General features: G+C 40.8%; 1 protein-coding gene across 1 annotated transcript; it reads left to right on the top strand.

The window, feature by feature from the left end:
• The first annotated feature begins 129 nt into the window (after positions 1-129).
• Positions 130-10,863, top strand: LOC106094281 (probable peroxisomal acyl-coenzyme A oxidase 1). Its single transcript, XM_013261484.2, has 8 exons — positions 130-291; positions 1,066-1,225; positions 2,986-3,278; positions 3,338-3,743; positions 9,544-10,050; positions 10,120-10,225; positions 10,388-10,543; positions 10,603-10,863. The coding sequence occupies exons 1-8, from the start codon at positions 162-164 to the stop codon at positions 10,861-10,863; spliced, it is 2,019 nt and encodes a 672-aa protein (XP_013116938.2). The 5' UTR covers positions 130-161.
• The last annotated feature ends 7,227 nt before the right edge of the window (positions 10,864-18,090 follow it).

Raw genomic sequence — 18,090 nt, forward strand, 5'->3', positions numbered from 1 at the left:
TAGATAGTGTGAGAGAGAGTTTCATTTTTAAAAATTGAATATTTTATTTAATCAACCACTTGTTCGACTCTCAGTCTCTGTTAAAGTTTGCGGCGTGAAAGACATAAAATATTGGCAATACGAAAGAACAAATCCACAACAAAAAACAACTTTTTACCAAAATGAGTATTATTCCCAAAACAGTTCATCCCGATTTGCAGAAGGAGCGTTATAATGCCTCATTCGATGTGGAAGAGTTTGCCATGTGGTGGCATGGTGGTGAAGAAAAATTAAAGTTCAAACGATTTTTGGGTAATTTAAAATTGTAAATTAATATTATCAATTTTATATCAAGTACCAGATTAAGTGTTTAGTTCTAATAATGGTGATAGTGAAAGTTCTGACGTTGGAATAGCTGTTCTACTAGAACCATCTATAACATCATATAGAATTGGTTCTGCGGTATCCTTTTTGCCGCCATTGTAGGACACTAGCAGCTGGAAAAAAGTGTCCTTTACATATCCTCAGCTCAACTATATCATGTAACCAGATTTCCAGTGGAGTGCTGCATACGGAGTAGATGCAACGGCAGTCGCGAACAATGGGCGGTATCGAGTGGAGAGTCTCAGTGAGAGGTCGGGCTGTACCAGCTCTTGCACAAATACAGAGTGCCTATGATGCTCGATATGACAAGACGAGTTATTGGCACCTTTAAATAACTAATGGCCAACATTTTCCCACGGCGATCGGTCCTTTGGACCGGAACGAGCTTGCTCACCTACAGGAGCATGAGGAGGATCGCCATCTTCACATGAAAATGTGGCTACAACAATAACATCTCTGTTGAGCCATCTGGTAGAATGATTTATGACAATCGAAGACGGTTTTTGAGTTTTAGCATAGGTTCTCCAGATAGACCTCAGTTCCTTTGATTATACCCAGAGCCCATATTGTCATTTAGTCCGGAAACATGCATATACAAAGTAACTTATCCCATTCCCAATTATGTTGGATGATTTTTTATTCAAGAAAACTGCACAATCGTTAAGGACAAAATGTGTTAAAATTCAAAATTATTTTTTTTAGAATCGTATGTTCTGGATGATTTGGATGAAAATGCGTTTAGATTTCAAAACCTGTCTCATGAGGATATTTACAATTCAGCTGTAAATGATTTTATAAGGCTAGCAACCAAACTACGAGAGCTGCAGGAGAAACTCAAACCAGGGGGCACAGATATTTGGCCGTAAGTATGAATGACATAGGAATAAATAAAACAAGTAAAAAGGCGTTAATTTCGGCCGGGCCGAACTTTGGATACCCACCACCTCGGGTATAAATTTAACCACCTTTCATCAAAATTCGGTGAAAATTTCATACCTTATGTCCCACATCAGTTATGTATATCAAAATATGTTCCGATTTGGACCAAATATTATTAAGTACACTAGCTACATCTAAAAATAAACCGATCTGAACTATATACGACACGGATGTCGAAAAGCCTAACATAAGTCACTGTGTCAAATTTCAGTGAAATCGGATTATAAATGCGCCTTTTAGGGGGCCAAGACTTTAAATCGAGATATCGGTCCACATGGCAGCTCTATCCAAATCTGGACCGATTTGGGCGAAGTTGCATAAAAATGTCGAAGAGCCTAACACAAAGCACTATCCAAAATTTCGGCGAAATCGGACAATAAATGCCTCTTTTATGGGCCCAAAACCCTTAATCGAGAGATCGGTCTATATGGCAGCTATGTTCAAATCTGGACCGATCTGGGCCAAATTGAAGAAGGACGTCGAAGAGCATAACCAAACTCACTATCTCAAATTTCAGCGACATCGGACAATAAATGCGTCTTTTATGGCACCAAAACCTAAAACCTAGATATCGGTCTATATGGCAGCTATATTCACATCTGGACCGATCTGTGCGATGTTGCAGAAGTATGTCAAGGGGCTTAACGCAACTCACTGTCCCGAATTTCGGCAACATCGGACAATAAATGAGCATTTTATCGGCCCAAAACCATAAATCAAAAAATCGGTCTATATGGCAGCTATATCCAAATCTGAACCGATCTGGACCAAATTGAAGAAAGATGTCCAAGGGCCTAACACAACTCACTGTCCCAAATTTCAGCAAAATCGGACAATAAATGTGGCTTTTATGGGCCTAACACCATAAATCAGAGGATCGGTCTATATGGCAGCTATATCCAAATCTGAACCGATCTGGACCAAACTGAAGGAATATGTCGAAGGGCCTAACACAACTCACTGTCCCGAATTTCAGCAAAATCGGACAATAAATGTGGCTTTTATGGGCCTAAGACCATAAATCGGAGGATCGGTATATATGGCAGCTATATCCAAATCTGAACCGATCTGGGCCAAATTATCTAAGGAAGTCGAGGAGCCTAACACAACTCACTGTCCTAAATTTCAGCAAAATCGGATAATAAGTGTGGCATTTATGGGCCTAAGACCCTAAATCGGCGGATCGGTCTATATGGGGGCTATATCAAGATATAGTCCGATATAGCCCATCTTCGAACTTAACCTGCTTATGGACAAAAAAAGAATCTGTGCAAAATTTCAGCTCAATATCTCTATTTTTAAAGACTGTAGCGTGATTTCAACAGACAGACGGACAGGCGGACGGACAAGTCTAGATCGTCTTAGATTTTTACGCTGATCAAGAATATATATACTTTATAGGGTCGGAAATAGATATTTCGATGTGTTGCAAACGGAATGACAAAATGAATATACCCCCATCCTGCGGTGATGGGTATAACAAAATTAATATATCCCCATCCTTCGGCGGTGGGTATAAAAATACAAAGACTTTTAAAAATGCTTAGAACTTTCAAGAGAAATAAATGCGGTCTTATTTTCTTTCATATCTCAAATTTTGCTTTGCATAAAAAGTCCTATTTGTAAGATTATATGATGACCTTACTTTAGATACTTAACCCCCCAAATTTTTTATCCCAACAGTGCCTATCATAGCGAACCGGAGGTATGGGGTGCTATACCAGCTGGAAACATGTTCAGTGTCCATCTAGAAATGGTAGTCGATTGCATTCGTCAGCAGGGTACCGATGAGCAATTTCAAAAATTTGGTGTACCCAGTCAGAAACTACAAATAGGAGGTGCCTATGCTCAAACCGAATTGGGTCATGGAACGTTTGTGCGTGGCTTGGAGACCAGAGCCGATTTTGATCGTGATACTGATGAGTTTGTATTAAATACACCAACGATAACAGCCTACAAATGGTGGCCAGGAGGATGTAAGTATGCCCCTAAATCTTGAACAATGTAATTATCACCTATTTGTCTTGCTTTGCAGTGGGTCATTCCGCCAATTATTGCATAGTGGCTGCCAATCTTTACATTGACAATGAACCCAAAGGTTTGGCCATGTTCATGGTGCCTTTGCGTGACATGGAGACCCATATGCCTTTGCCTGGCATTGATGTTGGCGATATAGGCAAGCGTATGGGTTTTGCTGGTGTCAACAATGGTTTCTTGGGTCTAAAGGATGTACGCATACCTCGCACCAATATGTTAATGCGTCACTCTCAAGTACATCGCGACGGCACCTTTGTTCAGAGTCCGGTACCGGTGTTGACCTATTTTACCATGGTCTTTGTACGTTGTCTAATTGTGCGCAACATGTCGACATTGTTGTCAATAGCTGCCACCATAGCGACCAGATATTCAGCAGTGCGTCGCCAATCGCCCATTAATCCCAAGTAAGAGAAGAATTTTAAACAAAGGTTAGGTTAGTTTTAAGTGGCAATAAGATATTATCGTTCATTGTGATACCGCAGGAACCGTTGAACCATCCAACAACTTGAGAATGTTCACATCACCTAAATGAGACAAGTCCTCAAAGAAATGAGAACCAAAAGTGGAACTCCTTCTCACTGCCAGTGCGACACACACATAGCAAAATGCAAATTTGCCCATGAACATTCCATTTAGGAACTGGGTCAATCTTCTCCCAAATCAATGAGTGCTGTCCGATTCAATTTTAAGCGCAATAATATGATATGAGACCTCCTTTTTATAGGCGAGTTCGAACGGCATGCTGCATAGCGACACCTCTTTGGGGAGACGTTTTTACAAAACATGGCAAAGTGCTTCACAAATGTCGCCAGAATAAGGAGGGGATAACCATCCCTGAAAAATTTTCTGACGTTCCTGCCGGGATTCGAACCCAGGCGTTCAGCGTCATTAGCGGACGGTGGCCTCCGACACACACATTGCAGATGGTCTATAGTCTTTTCATCCCCGAAGTCCTTACAGCTTTTGCATTACATGCCATCTTCAGTCTGTCAGAATGTTTTCCAATCAGAACTTGACTTTTCACGATGGAACAATGACTGAGACGTCTGTTCTAGCTAGCGACAGCAAAGCGGTGGACCTCTTCAAGTCCAGATTGGTCCATTTTAGGAGTGTTCACACTTCATCTCGTTGAGAGATCTGAAATTTTAACTTAGCCATTCCACAACTTCTTTAATTGCTACGATTCCCTGTATTTAAATCCTGGTGAGAACATCAGAAAAGCGCTGGTTATTTCTCTTAATGCTGGCGACATTTATGAGGCACTATGCCAAAGAGGTGTTGCCTTGCGGCAAGGAGTTCGTGCTGGGCCATAAAAACGAGGTCCCTTATCATTGAGCTTAGGCTGGAATCGGATAGAACACCTTGATGTGTGAGAAGTTTGCCCCTGCACACTACAGTGGTCGGGTAGCCTTCTCGATATGAACAGTCCTAGTTCTGTTGAATATAGCCAAAGCCCATCAGGTCGTCCGGAACGGAGCCATCCATATAGCAGTCTATGTCACTTCTATTACCAGGGTGGTAATAGAAGTTACATGGTAGTTCCAGTTAGTTTCAGTTAGTTCTAGCAGGAATAGTGGTACAATAATTTTTACCAAAAAGCGGCCACTTTGCCTGGTACATCCGTAGGCGCGGCATGACCAAAGAGAAAGTTTCGTTAGCTTCAACACAGTGGTTGCAGCAATTTGTCCAGCCACAATGTCCAGAATCATTGTGGGTAGAATTAAATTCTGACCATTAGATGGTGTCATCCTCAGTGCGGCTGCTATACACCCACAAGCAATCCTTTGGTTGCGGCTGAGTATTGTGAAGTAGGTGGAATTTGAAGCGCCGTCCACCAGAATACAACACCACATACCATAATATCCCTGACAACACCAGTATATACCCAGTGCATAGCACGCGGTTTCAACAACGGGAAATGTTTATTAATGAGTAGTTCAAGTGGTTCCTCACTAGATATTGTCCAAAAATTCTCTGACTTCTGAATATATCCCACCGTAATAGGTTTTGAGCATAGAATTTTCCTTAGCCTAGATGCCTCAGATGTATCGTCCACTAAGCTGTAGAACTTCACCCAGTGATTGTTCGGAGCCCCTTTCAGCTCGCCCTTATATTTGGTGCGGTGGAGTTTTCCGTCCGGGGTCCACCATGGCAGTCGCTGTGTGCCCCTCGAGATGGTGTCTTATATAGGCCCTCAATTGCAAATTTGCCCATGAACATTCTATTATGGAACAGGGGCAAACTTATCACATATCAATGAGTGCTTGACGATTCAAGTTTAAGCTCAATAATAGGGGGTCTCCTTTTTATAGCCGAGTTCGAACGGCATGGCATAGTGCGACACCTCTTTGGGGAGAAGTTTTTACATGGGATAGTACCTCACATACGTCGACAGCATTAGGAGGGAATAACCACCGCTAAAATATTTTTTTATAATGTTCTCGACAGGATTCGAACCCAAGCGGACCTATGCGCTATAGTGGCCTCCGAGGTCTCTTCAATGGACGACATTTTAGCCTTTTGTCCTTTGCGAGGTCCTTTCCGCCATAATGCAACCTGAATATCATCTCAAGGACCCGCATTGCATTCGGTATTGCCTTCTGTCCCATAGCAGTTAATATGCCAGTTGACTACCAGGGTTCAAACGCATTCCCCCATCCCGTTAGACTACTTTTCTCAACTACGGATAGTGACTCGGCATGGAAGTGAATCAGAGAGACATCGGTAGCAATCGGTTAGCGCAGGCTCTAGATCTCTTGTTCCTCTCCGGTTCCCATTAGCTTCATCTTATCTATCAATCCTCAAGTAAGAGAAGACCCTGGATTGGAGTATACAGATGACAGTCCATCGACTATCATGCTTTATAAATTCTTTGGTATGCAGACCTTTTCTTCTCTCTTGATAATAACTCCCATCACTAAGATGTCTTTAGCGACATTAGCGAAGACTCTTGAAATCACAATACAACTGTTCGCTCCTTTTATTGGTGAGAGTCTTAGTATCAGTCGCACAAAGCTTCTTAGGGTAAGGCGACATTTATTCTTGCATCTCTTTAGGGGAGCTTTGTCTTTGCCAGTAATGGTTGAGGGCATAGGGAAATCCAAGGAAACGTTCTCCCCGAGCGTTTTGTATCAGTCTTGTCCTCGAAACCCGAACAAGGTGTCTTCGTCAGGAACCTTTGAAACCTGGTGCAATACCAGTTGTAAAGTTTCCCAAGATATTCTACTTCTAATCTTCCATCTACCTTAGTATTAGTCAGTTGGGATTGTAAATGGGCCATATCGGTCTATGTTTTGATATAGCTGCAATATACACCGATCCTGGATCTTGACTTCTTGAGCTTCTAGGGGGCGCAATTCTTATCCGACTTATCTGAAATTTTGCATGAAGTGTTTTGTTTTAACTTACAACAACTGTGGAATGTATGGTCTCAATCGGTACATAGCCTTGATATAGCTCCCATATAAACCAATCTCGAATCTTGACTACTTGAGCCGCTAGAGGGCGCAATTCCTATCTGAATTAGATGAAATTTTGAATGAAGTGTTTTGTTGTGACTTCCAAGTGTGGTCCAAAACCTGATATAGCTCCCATATAAACCGAACCGGATTATACTTCTTGAGCCTCCAGAGGGCGCAGTTATTAACCGATTGGGCTGAAATTTTGCACAATTACTCCACTTTTGTCTCCAACAGCCAACCCAACTATGGCCCCCGTCGGTTCACAACTTGGTATAGCTCCAATACCATAGAAATTCCTATCCATTTTCCTTTGTTTGCTTGTACTTGACAAACTTGACAAATGTGATCCATGGTGGAGGGTATATAAGAACTTTGCACGCTTTTAATTGTTTTTATACCCACCGCCATAGGATGGGGGCATACTAATCTAGTCATTCCGTTTCCTCGAAATATTGATCTAAGACCCCTTAAAGTATATATATTCTTGATCGTCTCGACATCCTGTGTCAATCTAGCCATGCCCCTCCGTCCGTCTGTCGATATCTCGATAGCGGTCGAACGCGTAAAGCTAGCCGCTTGAAATTTTGCACAGATACTTAATATTGATGTAGTTTGTTGGGAATTGCAAATGGACCATATCGGTTCAGATTTAGATTTAGCTCCCATATAAACCGATCTCACGATTTGATTTCTTGAGCCCCTGGAAGCCGCAGTTTTTGTCCGATTTATGTTCACTTTTGCATATAGTGTTCTGTAATAACTTCCAACATCTCTGACATTTACCGTTTAAATCGGTTGTTGTTGTTGTTGTAGTAGCAGTGTGTGGTACACTGAGGCGGCAGCCCTTGCCGATGAAGGAATTCATCGGGTCAATCCGGTACATACAACCGGCTGCCATGGGATTGCTAAATTGGTTTGGTATAGGAGCCGTTTAAATCGGTCAAGAAACTGATGTTCTTGACCGATTTAAACGGCTCCTATATAACCGATATCCCGATTTTACTTCTTGAGTCCCTGAAAGCTTCAATTTTTGTCCTATTTGACTGAAATTATGCACATAGTGTTCCGTTATGTCTTCCAACAACTGTGCTAAGTACGGTCCAAATCGGTTTATAACCTGATATAGCTCCCATATAAACCGATCTGCCGATTTGACTTCTTGAGCCCCTGGAAGCATCAGTTTTCATCTGATTTCGCTGAAATTTTGCACATGGGGTTCCGTTATGACTTTGCCAAGTACTGCCAAAATCGGTCTATAAGCTGATACAGCTCCCATATAAATCGATCTCCTGATTTGACTTTTTGAGTTCTTACAAGCCGAAATTGTTTTCTGATTTGGCTGAAATTTTGCAATTGGTATTTTGTTATGATTTCCAACAACTGTGCCAAGTACCGCCCAAATCGGTTGATAATCTGATATAGCTCCCACATAAGTCCTTGAGTCTTGAGTCCTTACAAGCCGTAATTTGTGTCCGATTTGGCTTAAATTTTGCATGCGGTGTCCTGTTACAACTTCTAGCACTTGTGCCAAGTAGGTCTATAACCCATATAAACCGATCTCCCGATTTGACTTCTTGAGTTCTTACAAGCCGCAAGTTTTATCCGATTTGGCAGAAATTTTGCATGTAGTGTTCTGTTTCGACATCCAACAGCTGTGCCAAATACGGTCCCCATCAGTCTTTAACCTGATAATGCTCCCGTATAAACCGATCTCTCCATCATTCTTGTTCGGTTAGATTTAATTGCACGAAGCTCATTGGTGCTTTTTTGTCTAGCTCCATCTGTATTCACTTTCCAACAATTTTCATATTGCTGTATTAGACGATTTCCTCTTCTATATATAGTTCACGCTGTATGACTCCTTGATCGACACTCCTTCTGATGGCGACGCTTCGTTCTCAGCTACATGAGATGTTTGTGCTTAGCAGACCCTAGCAATGTGCCCTTTTCTTTTGCAACTGTGGCAAATGGCTTTTCGAAAACGGCATTGACTACGAGGATGATCTCTGAGACAGCTGTTATATTGATGATGTGCTAGCTTTTTCCTCCTTGATATATATCTACCTACCGAACACCTCTTGGCCGCACCGATGTAATTGCAAATTTTGCCCATGAATATTCCACTAAGGAACAGAGGCAAACTTCTCACATATCAATGAGTGCAGTCCGAGTCAAGTTTAAGCTCAATGATAAGGGGCCTACTTTTTATAGTCGAGTCAGAACGGCGTGCCGCATGGCGACACCTCTTTGGAGAGATGTTTTACATGGCATAGTACCTCACAAATGTTGCCAGCATAAGGAGCGGAAAACCACTGCTGAACACTTTTTCTGATGGTCTCGCCAAGATTGGAGCCCGGCCGCACCGGTGTGCCTCTCCTAATTTGGCACAATGCAGTCGGCAACTTCCAATGATTGTGCCGCTGCCACAAAGTTGTCTGGGCTCTTTGCTTTAACAACTTTGCACATCTCCCTGACCCTCAAGCCATATAAAAACCGTTATAAAAACATCCGAACAAGGTGTCTGGGTCTGGAGCCTGATGCAGGCACTAGCTGAAAAGCTTCTCAAAACATACTCTTGGTTCTACTTTGACTCTCCCATCCCATGTCCAGTCCAGCACATTGAGCATATATCAGTTAACAAGGCTATGTTAACCACTTCAAATATCTCTGTGGGCTTGGACCACTGTCTGTACTACCATGACTTATTGTTAACTTCATATTTTTTTTTATTAATATTTTTCAGTGATCCCGAACCTCAAATTATCGATCATGTGACCCAACAAAAGAAACTCTTTCCCGAAATAGCCAACAGCATAGCTTATAAATTGGCTACCACTGAGGTGAAAAAGTTGTATGGACAAACTTCAGAGGATATAAAACGTGGGGAGTTTGGCCGCCTACCGGAAATGCATGCCTTGTCGTGCATTTTGAAGGTTCTTTGTACCACCGCCTCAATGACTGGTATCGAAACATTGCGTTTGGCTTGCGGCGGCCATGGTTATTTGGTTTCTTCGAATATGTCCAATCTTTATGCTGATGCTGCCGCCTCCTGCACCTATGAAGGAGAAAATACCGTTTTGCTCTTGCAAGTGGGTAGATTTCTTATGAAGTCATACCCCAGGGCAATGGCGGGAAAGGAATTGGTGCCAACTGTGGCCTATTTAAGTGAGGCCATCAAGCATAGGACCATAGAGAAATGGACGGGATCATGGCAGGATATTATTAAGGCCTTACAAATAAGTGCAGCCAAGTAGGTGGATAAAACAGGAGCATTTGTCTTTATTTTGCCAATAATTGGTTATCTTTTTGTTGATTACAGCAAAATTAGCATTGCCTATGAAAATCTAACGGCACGTCGAAAGGCTGGGCAAACAGAGGGAGAAGCTGCCAACAATACAGGCATTGAGTTAACACAGGCAGCAGAGGTAGGTTTTTGAATACTAAAAAACTAAAAATTTAAAAAAAATGAACGAATTTCTTTTCAAACACAAATAAAATCAAATATCCTGCCATTCAGAGTTATAGTTGTTATATTCCATTCATATCTTCAATAAAATTTCAATTTCTTCCCCGTTGTTACCTTCCAGCTACACGGCATTTGTTTTGTTGTATCAACCTTTTTTGAAGAAGTAAAGGGACCCAATTCGGAAAAACGTAGCCCTGCCCTGAACAAAGTTCTAGAAGATCTTTTGGAATTGTTTTTGGTCTCAACTGCTTTGAAGTATATGCATGAGATATTGAGGGTAAGTCAATGACAAGTTTCCCCCATAAGACATATTTCAATATTTTTACATATTTCCAGGTGATTGAGCTTTCCGATGACAATTTACGTTCTCTACAGGAACGCTTAGAGAATGTTCTTAAATTTGTACGCCTAAATGCTGTGGCCATTTGTGATGGCTTCGATTACCATGATAAAACTTTGAAATCTACTTTAGGTTGCTATGATGGCAATGTTTATGAACGTATCTTTGAGGAGGCTAAACGTAGTCCATTGAATAAGAAGCCAGTGCCGGAAGTAATTCATACACATTTGAAGCCATTTATGAAATCGAATTTATAAGAAAACACCTATTTTTTAAAATTTTTTTTATTTTGTTAATAAAAATTACACAAGGAGACAAAATTACAAGAAACAATCAAGGAGACAAAATTACAAGAAACAATCAAAAACGTGGTTAGTTCGGTCGGGATGAATCTTGGAAGCCCAGCACCATGGATTCTGGCAAAAATTTTTACAACTAGACTTAGTTGAAGGATAAGACTTAGTTTGAGGATAAGTGTGTGAGGCCACAGAAGTCTAATCTAATCAAGAATAAGCAAAAGCGTGCTAAGTTCGGCCGGGTCGAATCTTATATACCCTGCACCACGGATCGCATTTTTCAAGTTCTTTGAATAAAATTTTCAAATACATATGAGATATATCAAGTTATTGACCGATATGGACCGTACTTGCATGGGTGTTAGGAGTCATAGAAAAACACAACCTCCAAAATTTCAAGCAAATCGGGAAATAATTGCGCTTCCCAGAAGCTCAAAAAGTCAAATTGGGTGATAGGTTTATATGGTAGCTATATCAAGTTATATTCCTGGGTTCGAATCCTGCCGAGATCATTAGAAAAAATTTTCTGCGGTGGTTTTCCCCTTCTAATGCTAGTAACATTTGTGAGGTAATATGCCATATAAAACTTCTCTCCAAAGAGGTGTCGCACTGCGGCACGCCGTTCAGATTCGGCTATAAAAAGGAGGTCCCATATCGTTGAGCTTAAACTTGAATCGGACTGTACTTATTGATTTGTGAGAAGTTTGTCTCTTTTCCATTAATGGAATGTTCATGGGTAAAATTGCACTTTTACTTCATGCAAAATTTCGGGCAAATCGAATAAGAATTGCGTCCTCTAGAAGCCTAATCGGAAGATCGGTTAAATGGGGGCTATATCAGGATATGGACTGATTTAGGCCACACCTGACACAGTTATTGGAAGTTCAAATAAGACACGTCTTGCAAAATTTCAGCCAAATCGAATGAAAATTGCGCGCTCTAGAAGTTCAAAAAATCTAATCGGGAGATCGGTTTATATGGGGGCTATATCAGGGTATGGACGGATTTAGACCATACTTGACACAGTTGTTGGAAGTTCAAATAAAACACTTCTTGAAAAATTTCGGCCAAATCGGATAAGAATTGCGCCCTCTAGAAAGCACAAGAAGTCTAATCGGGAAATCGGTTTATATGGGGGTTATATAAGGATATGGACTGATTTAGACCATACTCGACACAGTTGTTGGAAGTCAATTTAAAACACTTCATGCATTATTTCGGACAAATCGAATAAGAATTGCGCCCTCTAGAAGCTCAAGAAGTCAAGACCCATGATTGGTTTATATGGCAGCTATATCAGGTTATCAACCGACGTGAACTATACTTGAAAAAGTTGTGGAGAATTGTACTACAACACTTCATACAAATTTTCAGCCAAATCGCATAGGAATTGCGCCCTCTAGAGGCTCAAGAAGTCAAGATTCCAGATCTGTTTATATGGCGGCTATATCAGGCTATGGACCATTTTCCAACCACACTTAGCACAGTTGTTGGAAATCATAACAAAACACCTCATGCAAAATTTCAGCCAAATTGGATAAGAACTGCGCCCTCTAGTGGCTCAAGAAGTCAAGATCCAAGATCGGTTTATATGGCAGCTATATCAAAACATGAACCGATTTGGCCCACTTACAATCCCCACCGACCTACACTAATAAGAAGTATTTGTGCAAAATTTCAAGCGGCTAGCTATACTCCTTCGAAAGCTAGCGTGCTTTTGACAGTCAGACAGACGTTATGACTTCCAACAACTGTGGCAAATATGGTTAAAATCGGTCGGACCATAACCTGATATAGCTGCCATATAAACCGACATTGAATCTTGACTTCTTGAGCCACTAGAAGGCGCAATTCTTATTCGATTTGGTTGACATTTTGCACGACGTGTTTCGTTATGACTTCCAACAACTGTGGAAAATATGGTTCAAACAGGTCCATAACCTGATATAGCTGTCATATGAACCGATCTGGGATCTTGACTTCTTCAGCCTCTAGAGGGCACAATAATTTTCCGATTTGGCTGAAATTTTGTACAACGGCTTCTCCCATGACCTTCAACATACGTGTCAAATATGGTCTGAATCGGTTATAGGCTGATACACCTCCCCTATCACACAATCGCCCAATATAACTTCTTGAGCCGCTAAAGGGCACAAATTCCTATTCGATTTGGCTGACATTTTAAACAATGACTTTTTCTATGGTCTATAATATTCAATTCAATTATGGTCCGAATCGGACCATAACTTGATATAGCTCCAATCGCATAGCAATTCTCTTCTTTTATCCTTAGTTTGCCTAAAAAGCGATACCGGGAAAAGTACTCGACAAATGCGATCCATGGTGGAGGGTATATAAGATTCGGCCCGGCCGAAATTAGCAAGCTTTTACTTGTTTCGGTTAATTCACTTCGAACAAATAATGGGAACACTTATTATTACTTATGAATTGTCTTCTTTTTGTTGTGGATTACAAGGATAATGAGATACGGCTGATCCGTATTTCTCGATTAGGGACAAAATATGTGTTGTGGATTACAAGGATATCTTAGGCAATAAAATGCTTCCATTTTCCGAGGAATGCCACTTAAGTGACAGTTATTGTAAGTTAACGACTTAGAGCACTCGTCCTGACTAGGGCGATTTTAGTTCGAAGAGCTTTCTGTATCGAGTTTGGAAGGCCTATCGGTATCATGGGACCTATTATTGAAAACCTCGGGGGCAAAATGCTTTAATTTATGAAATGAAATAAAGCATGTGAATTATTTTTTTCTCCCCTTCGATTTTAAGTTACAACAAGTAAAAGTGTGCTAAGTTCGTTGGCGCCGAATCTTGGGAACCCACCACACTGGACTCTGCTAAAATATGGGAGCCATATCCGGTTATAGACCGATTTGGACCGCATCTGTTGTTAAGAGTCATAACAGAACACAATGTGCAAAATTTCGGCCAAATCAGACTAAAAATTCTGGCTTCCAAGGGCTCAAGATGTCAAATCGGGAGATCGGTTTACATGGGAGCTATATCAGATTATATACCAATTTATACCGTACTTGGCACAGTTGTTGGAAGTCATAACAGAACACTACATGCAAAATTTCAGCCAAGTCTGACAAAAATTGCTTCCAAAGGCTCAAGAAGTCAAAACGGGAGATCGGTTTATATGGGAGCTATATCTAAATCTGAACCCATGTGGTTAATTTGCAATTCCCAACGACCTACATCAATAAGAAGTATCTGTGCAACATTTCAAGCGGCTAGCTGTACGCGTTCGACCGCTATAGTGATTTCGACGGACGGACGGACATTGCTAGATCGACTTAAAATGTCACGATGATCAAGAATATATATACTTTATGGGGTCTCAGAGGAATATTTCGAGGAGTTACAAAAGCAATGACTAGATAAGTATACACCCATCCTATGGTGGAGGGTAAAAAAAGAAGACAATTCATTATTTATTACAACGTTTTGATAAGTATTCCCATTATTTTTTCCAAGTGAATTCACCGAAAAAATCACCTTAACGAGTATCCATGAATTATATGAGATTTAATATCAAATTAAAGTTCATAGTTCAAATCCCAACATGTTTCGGAATATTTAGGTTCAGCCCTACAAGGAAGTAATCATGTTTTCTTACTCTTTTTGTGCAATAACGTCCTTAGTAACTGTTGTCCCTATTAATTTTTCCACCACTGTATATACTTTATGGGGTATCATATCAATATTTTGGTGTGTTACAATCGGAATGACCAGATTAGCATACACCCATACTGTTTTGGTGGGAATACAAATCGAACAAGAAATCATTCCATTACGACGCACCCCAATGTACACTACAAATAAGGCGCGTGCCATGCCTTCTCATTAACAATCAGTAAGTGCAAGTAACTCAGCAAATGACCATAATGCTGCGAAACTTGTTTAATTTATGTATACATTGCAAATAAGCAATAGATAATTGTTTATCTTTGAAAACAGCACATTTGAGAGATTCCATTTTCATAATAAACTCCGTTTGCTTACGAAAAACAGTGATAACTAGAGCCCCCGCATTGCAAAATATTCCCAGAATTGCCTAATCGAATAAAAAAGGCAATGGCAATAAAATATTAGTATACCCACCACCATAGGATGGGGGTATACTAACCTAGTCATTCTGTTTGTAACACCTCAATATATTCGTGAAAGACCCCATAAAGTATATATGTATATTATTGGTCGTCCCGTCTGAGTCGATCTTGCCATGCCCGTCCGTCCGTCTGTCGAAATCACGAAAGCGGTCTAACACGTGAAGCTAGCTGCTTAAAATTTTGGCTGAAATTTTGCATATGGTGTTCCATGATGACTTCTAACAACTGTGCCTAGTACAGTTCGAATCGGTCTATAACCTGATATAGCTCCCATATAAATCGATCTCCCGATTTGACTTCTTGAGCCCTTATAAGCCGCATTTTTTTATCCGATCTCACTGAAATTTTGCATGTAGTGTTTTGTTATGACTTCCAATAACTGTGCCAAATACGGTCCAAATCAGCCTATAACCTGATATAGCTCCAATGTAAACCGGTCTCGCGATCATCCTTGTTCCCTTGCTCCCAGAAGCTTTAATTTTTCCTGGTTTGACAGAACTTTGGTATGCAGAATAAAATTATGCCCTTCACCTTAATTTATTTTGTATACATTTTTAGCAGAATCCTTGGTGGTGGGTTCCCAAGATTCGACCCGGCCCAACTTAGCACGATTTTATTTGGTTTTTTTTTTCTAACGAAATCGAAATTAGCATAGAAGATTGTTATGAATATTTTTACGATCGATAAGAGTAACCACGAAGAGATTGCATTATTCGCAAGTCACTTGTTTAAGTGGCCTATAAGTCAAAAAAGAAAACCAAACAAGAAAGTGACTTAAGAAATTTTTTTAAGGACGTTTCGGAAATTTTCAACTCTCGGATTGTGTTAGAAAATGAGCCTTCTACCAAAGACCGTTAATCCCGATTTGCAAAGAGAACGTGATAATGCCTCCATTAAGGCTGAAGAATTTGCTGTGTGGTGGCATGGTGGAAAGGATCGATTAAAAATCAAACGAGATTTGGGTAAACATTTGGAAAAAAAAACAACAAGTAAAAATGTGTAAAGTTCGGCCGGGCCGAATCTTGGAAAAACACCGCCATGGATCGCATTTGTCAAGTTCTTTGCCCGATATCTCGTTATAGGCAAACAAAGAATAATGGAAAATAATTGCTATGGAGTCCCACCAAGTAACGAAACGATTGGGGAAATACTCGGTTTGACAAAAAGTGGAAGTCATTGTGCAAAATTTCAACCAAATCGGATAAGAATTGAACTCTATAGTGGCTCTAGAAATAAAATCGGGACATCTGGTTATATGGGAGCTATATCAGATTATGATTATGATTCGCATCACGAATGTTGAAGGTCATAGAAGAAGTCGGTGTGCGAATTTTCAGTCAGATCTGATTTATATGGCAGCTATATCAGGTTATGGACCGATTTGAACCATATTTGACACAGTTGTTGGAAGTCATATCAAACCACGTCATGCCAAATTTCAGCCTAATCGGATAAGAATTGCGCCCTATAAGGGCTCCAGAAATCAAGATTCATGATCGGTTTATATGGCAGCTATATCAGATTATGCACCGATTTGAACCATACTAAGAACAGTTATTAGAAGTCATAACAGAACACCTCATGCAAAATTTCTCAAGAAGTCAAGACCCCAGATCGGTTTATATGACAGCTATATCAGGTTATAGACCGATTTGAACCGTACTTGGAAGTGGTACCAAAACACCACGTGCAAAATTTCAGCCGGATAATAATTGCGCCCTCTAGAGGCTCAAGAAGTCAAGACCCAAAATCGGCTTATATGGCAGCTATATCAAAACATGGACCTATATGGCCCATTTACAAACCCAACCGACCTACACTAATAAACAGTATTTGTGCAAAATTTCAATCGGCCAGCTTTACTCCTTGGGAAGTTAGCGTGCTTCCGACAGACAGACGGACGAACATGGCTAGATCGACTTCGTGATGATATACTTTATGGGGTCTCAGTCGAATATTTCGAGGAGTTACAAACAGAATGTCGAAATTAGTATACCCCCATTCTATGGTGGAGGGTATATAAACACTTCAGCCAAATCGGATATTAATTGCGCCCTCTATTTCCCTAGAAAATATCTTTGGTCTACTCATCCTTGTCTTTTGTCGAGACATGGGCGCAAATAAGTCTAATGTTGAAGAATTTGGCCTTTAGTAAATCTAGAGACAAGGTATTTAAGTCTCAGACAGTGTGTACTTTGTCAGTGTTTGGTTGTGTTGCGACGCCAATTAGGTGCCATCGCACTTCTTGTATGCAAATTGCAAATTTTGCCCATTAACAATCCGCTAAGGAACAAGGGCAAATTTTTCACATACCAATGAGTGCAGTCCGATTCAAGTTTAAGCTCAATGACAAGAGTCCTCCTTTTATAGCCGAGTTCGAACGGCGTGCCGAAGAAGCGACACCTCTTTTTAGAAAAGTTTTTACATGGCACTGCATCTCACAAATGTTGCCAGCATTGGGAGTGTAAAACCACCGAAGAACATTTTTTCTGATGTGCTCGTCAGGATTCGAACCCAGGCTTCAGCGTCATAGGCGGACATGCTAACCTCTGAGCTACGGCGTCCTCTAAAATTTGCAAATTTTGCTCATGAACATTTCACTATGGAACAGGGGCAAACTTTTCACATATCAATGAGTGCAGTGCGATTCAAGTTTAAGCTCAATGATAAGGGGCCTCCTTTTTATATCGGAGTCCGGAAGGTGTGCCGAACAGGCGACACCTCTCTTTGGAGAAGTTTTTACATGGCAAAGCGTCTTACAAATGGAGGGAAAAACCACCGAAGAAAATTGTTTCTGATGTTCTCGCCATGGTTCGAACCCAAGCGTTTAGCGTCATAGGAGGACATACTAACCTCTGAGCTACGGTGTCCCCCAAAATGTGCAAATTTTGCCCATTAACACTCCGCTAAGGAACAAGGGCAAACTTTTCACATACCAATGAGTGCATTCCGATTCAAGTTTAAGCTCAACGATAAGGGGCCTCCTTTTTATTGCCGATTCCGAACAGCGTGCCGCAGGGCGACATCTCTTCGGATAGAAGTTTTACATGGCA

This window comes from Stomoxys calcitrans, chromosome 5, assembly GCF_963082655.1.
Source record: "Stomoxys calcitrans chromosome 5, idStoCalc2.1, whole genome shotgun sequence".
Classification (NCBI taxonomy): Eukaryota; Metazoa; Arthropoda; class Insecta; order Diptera; family Muscidae; genus Stomoxys; species Stomoxys calcitrans.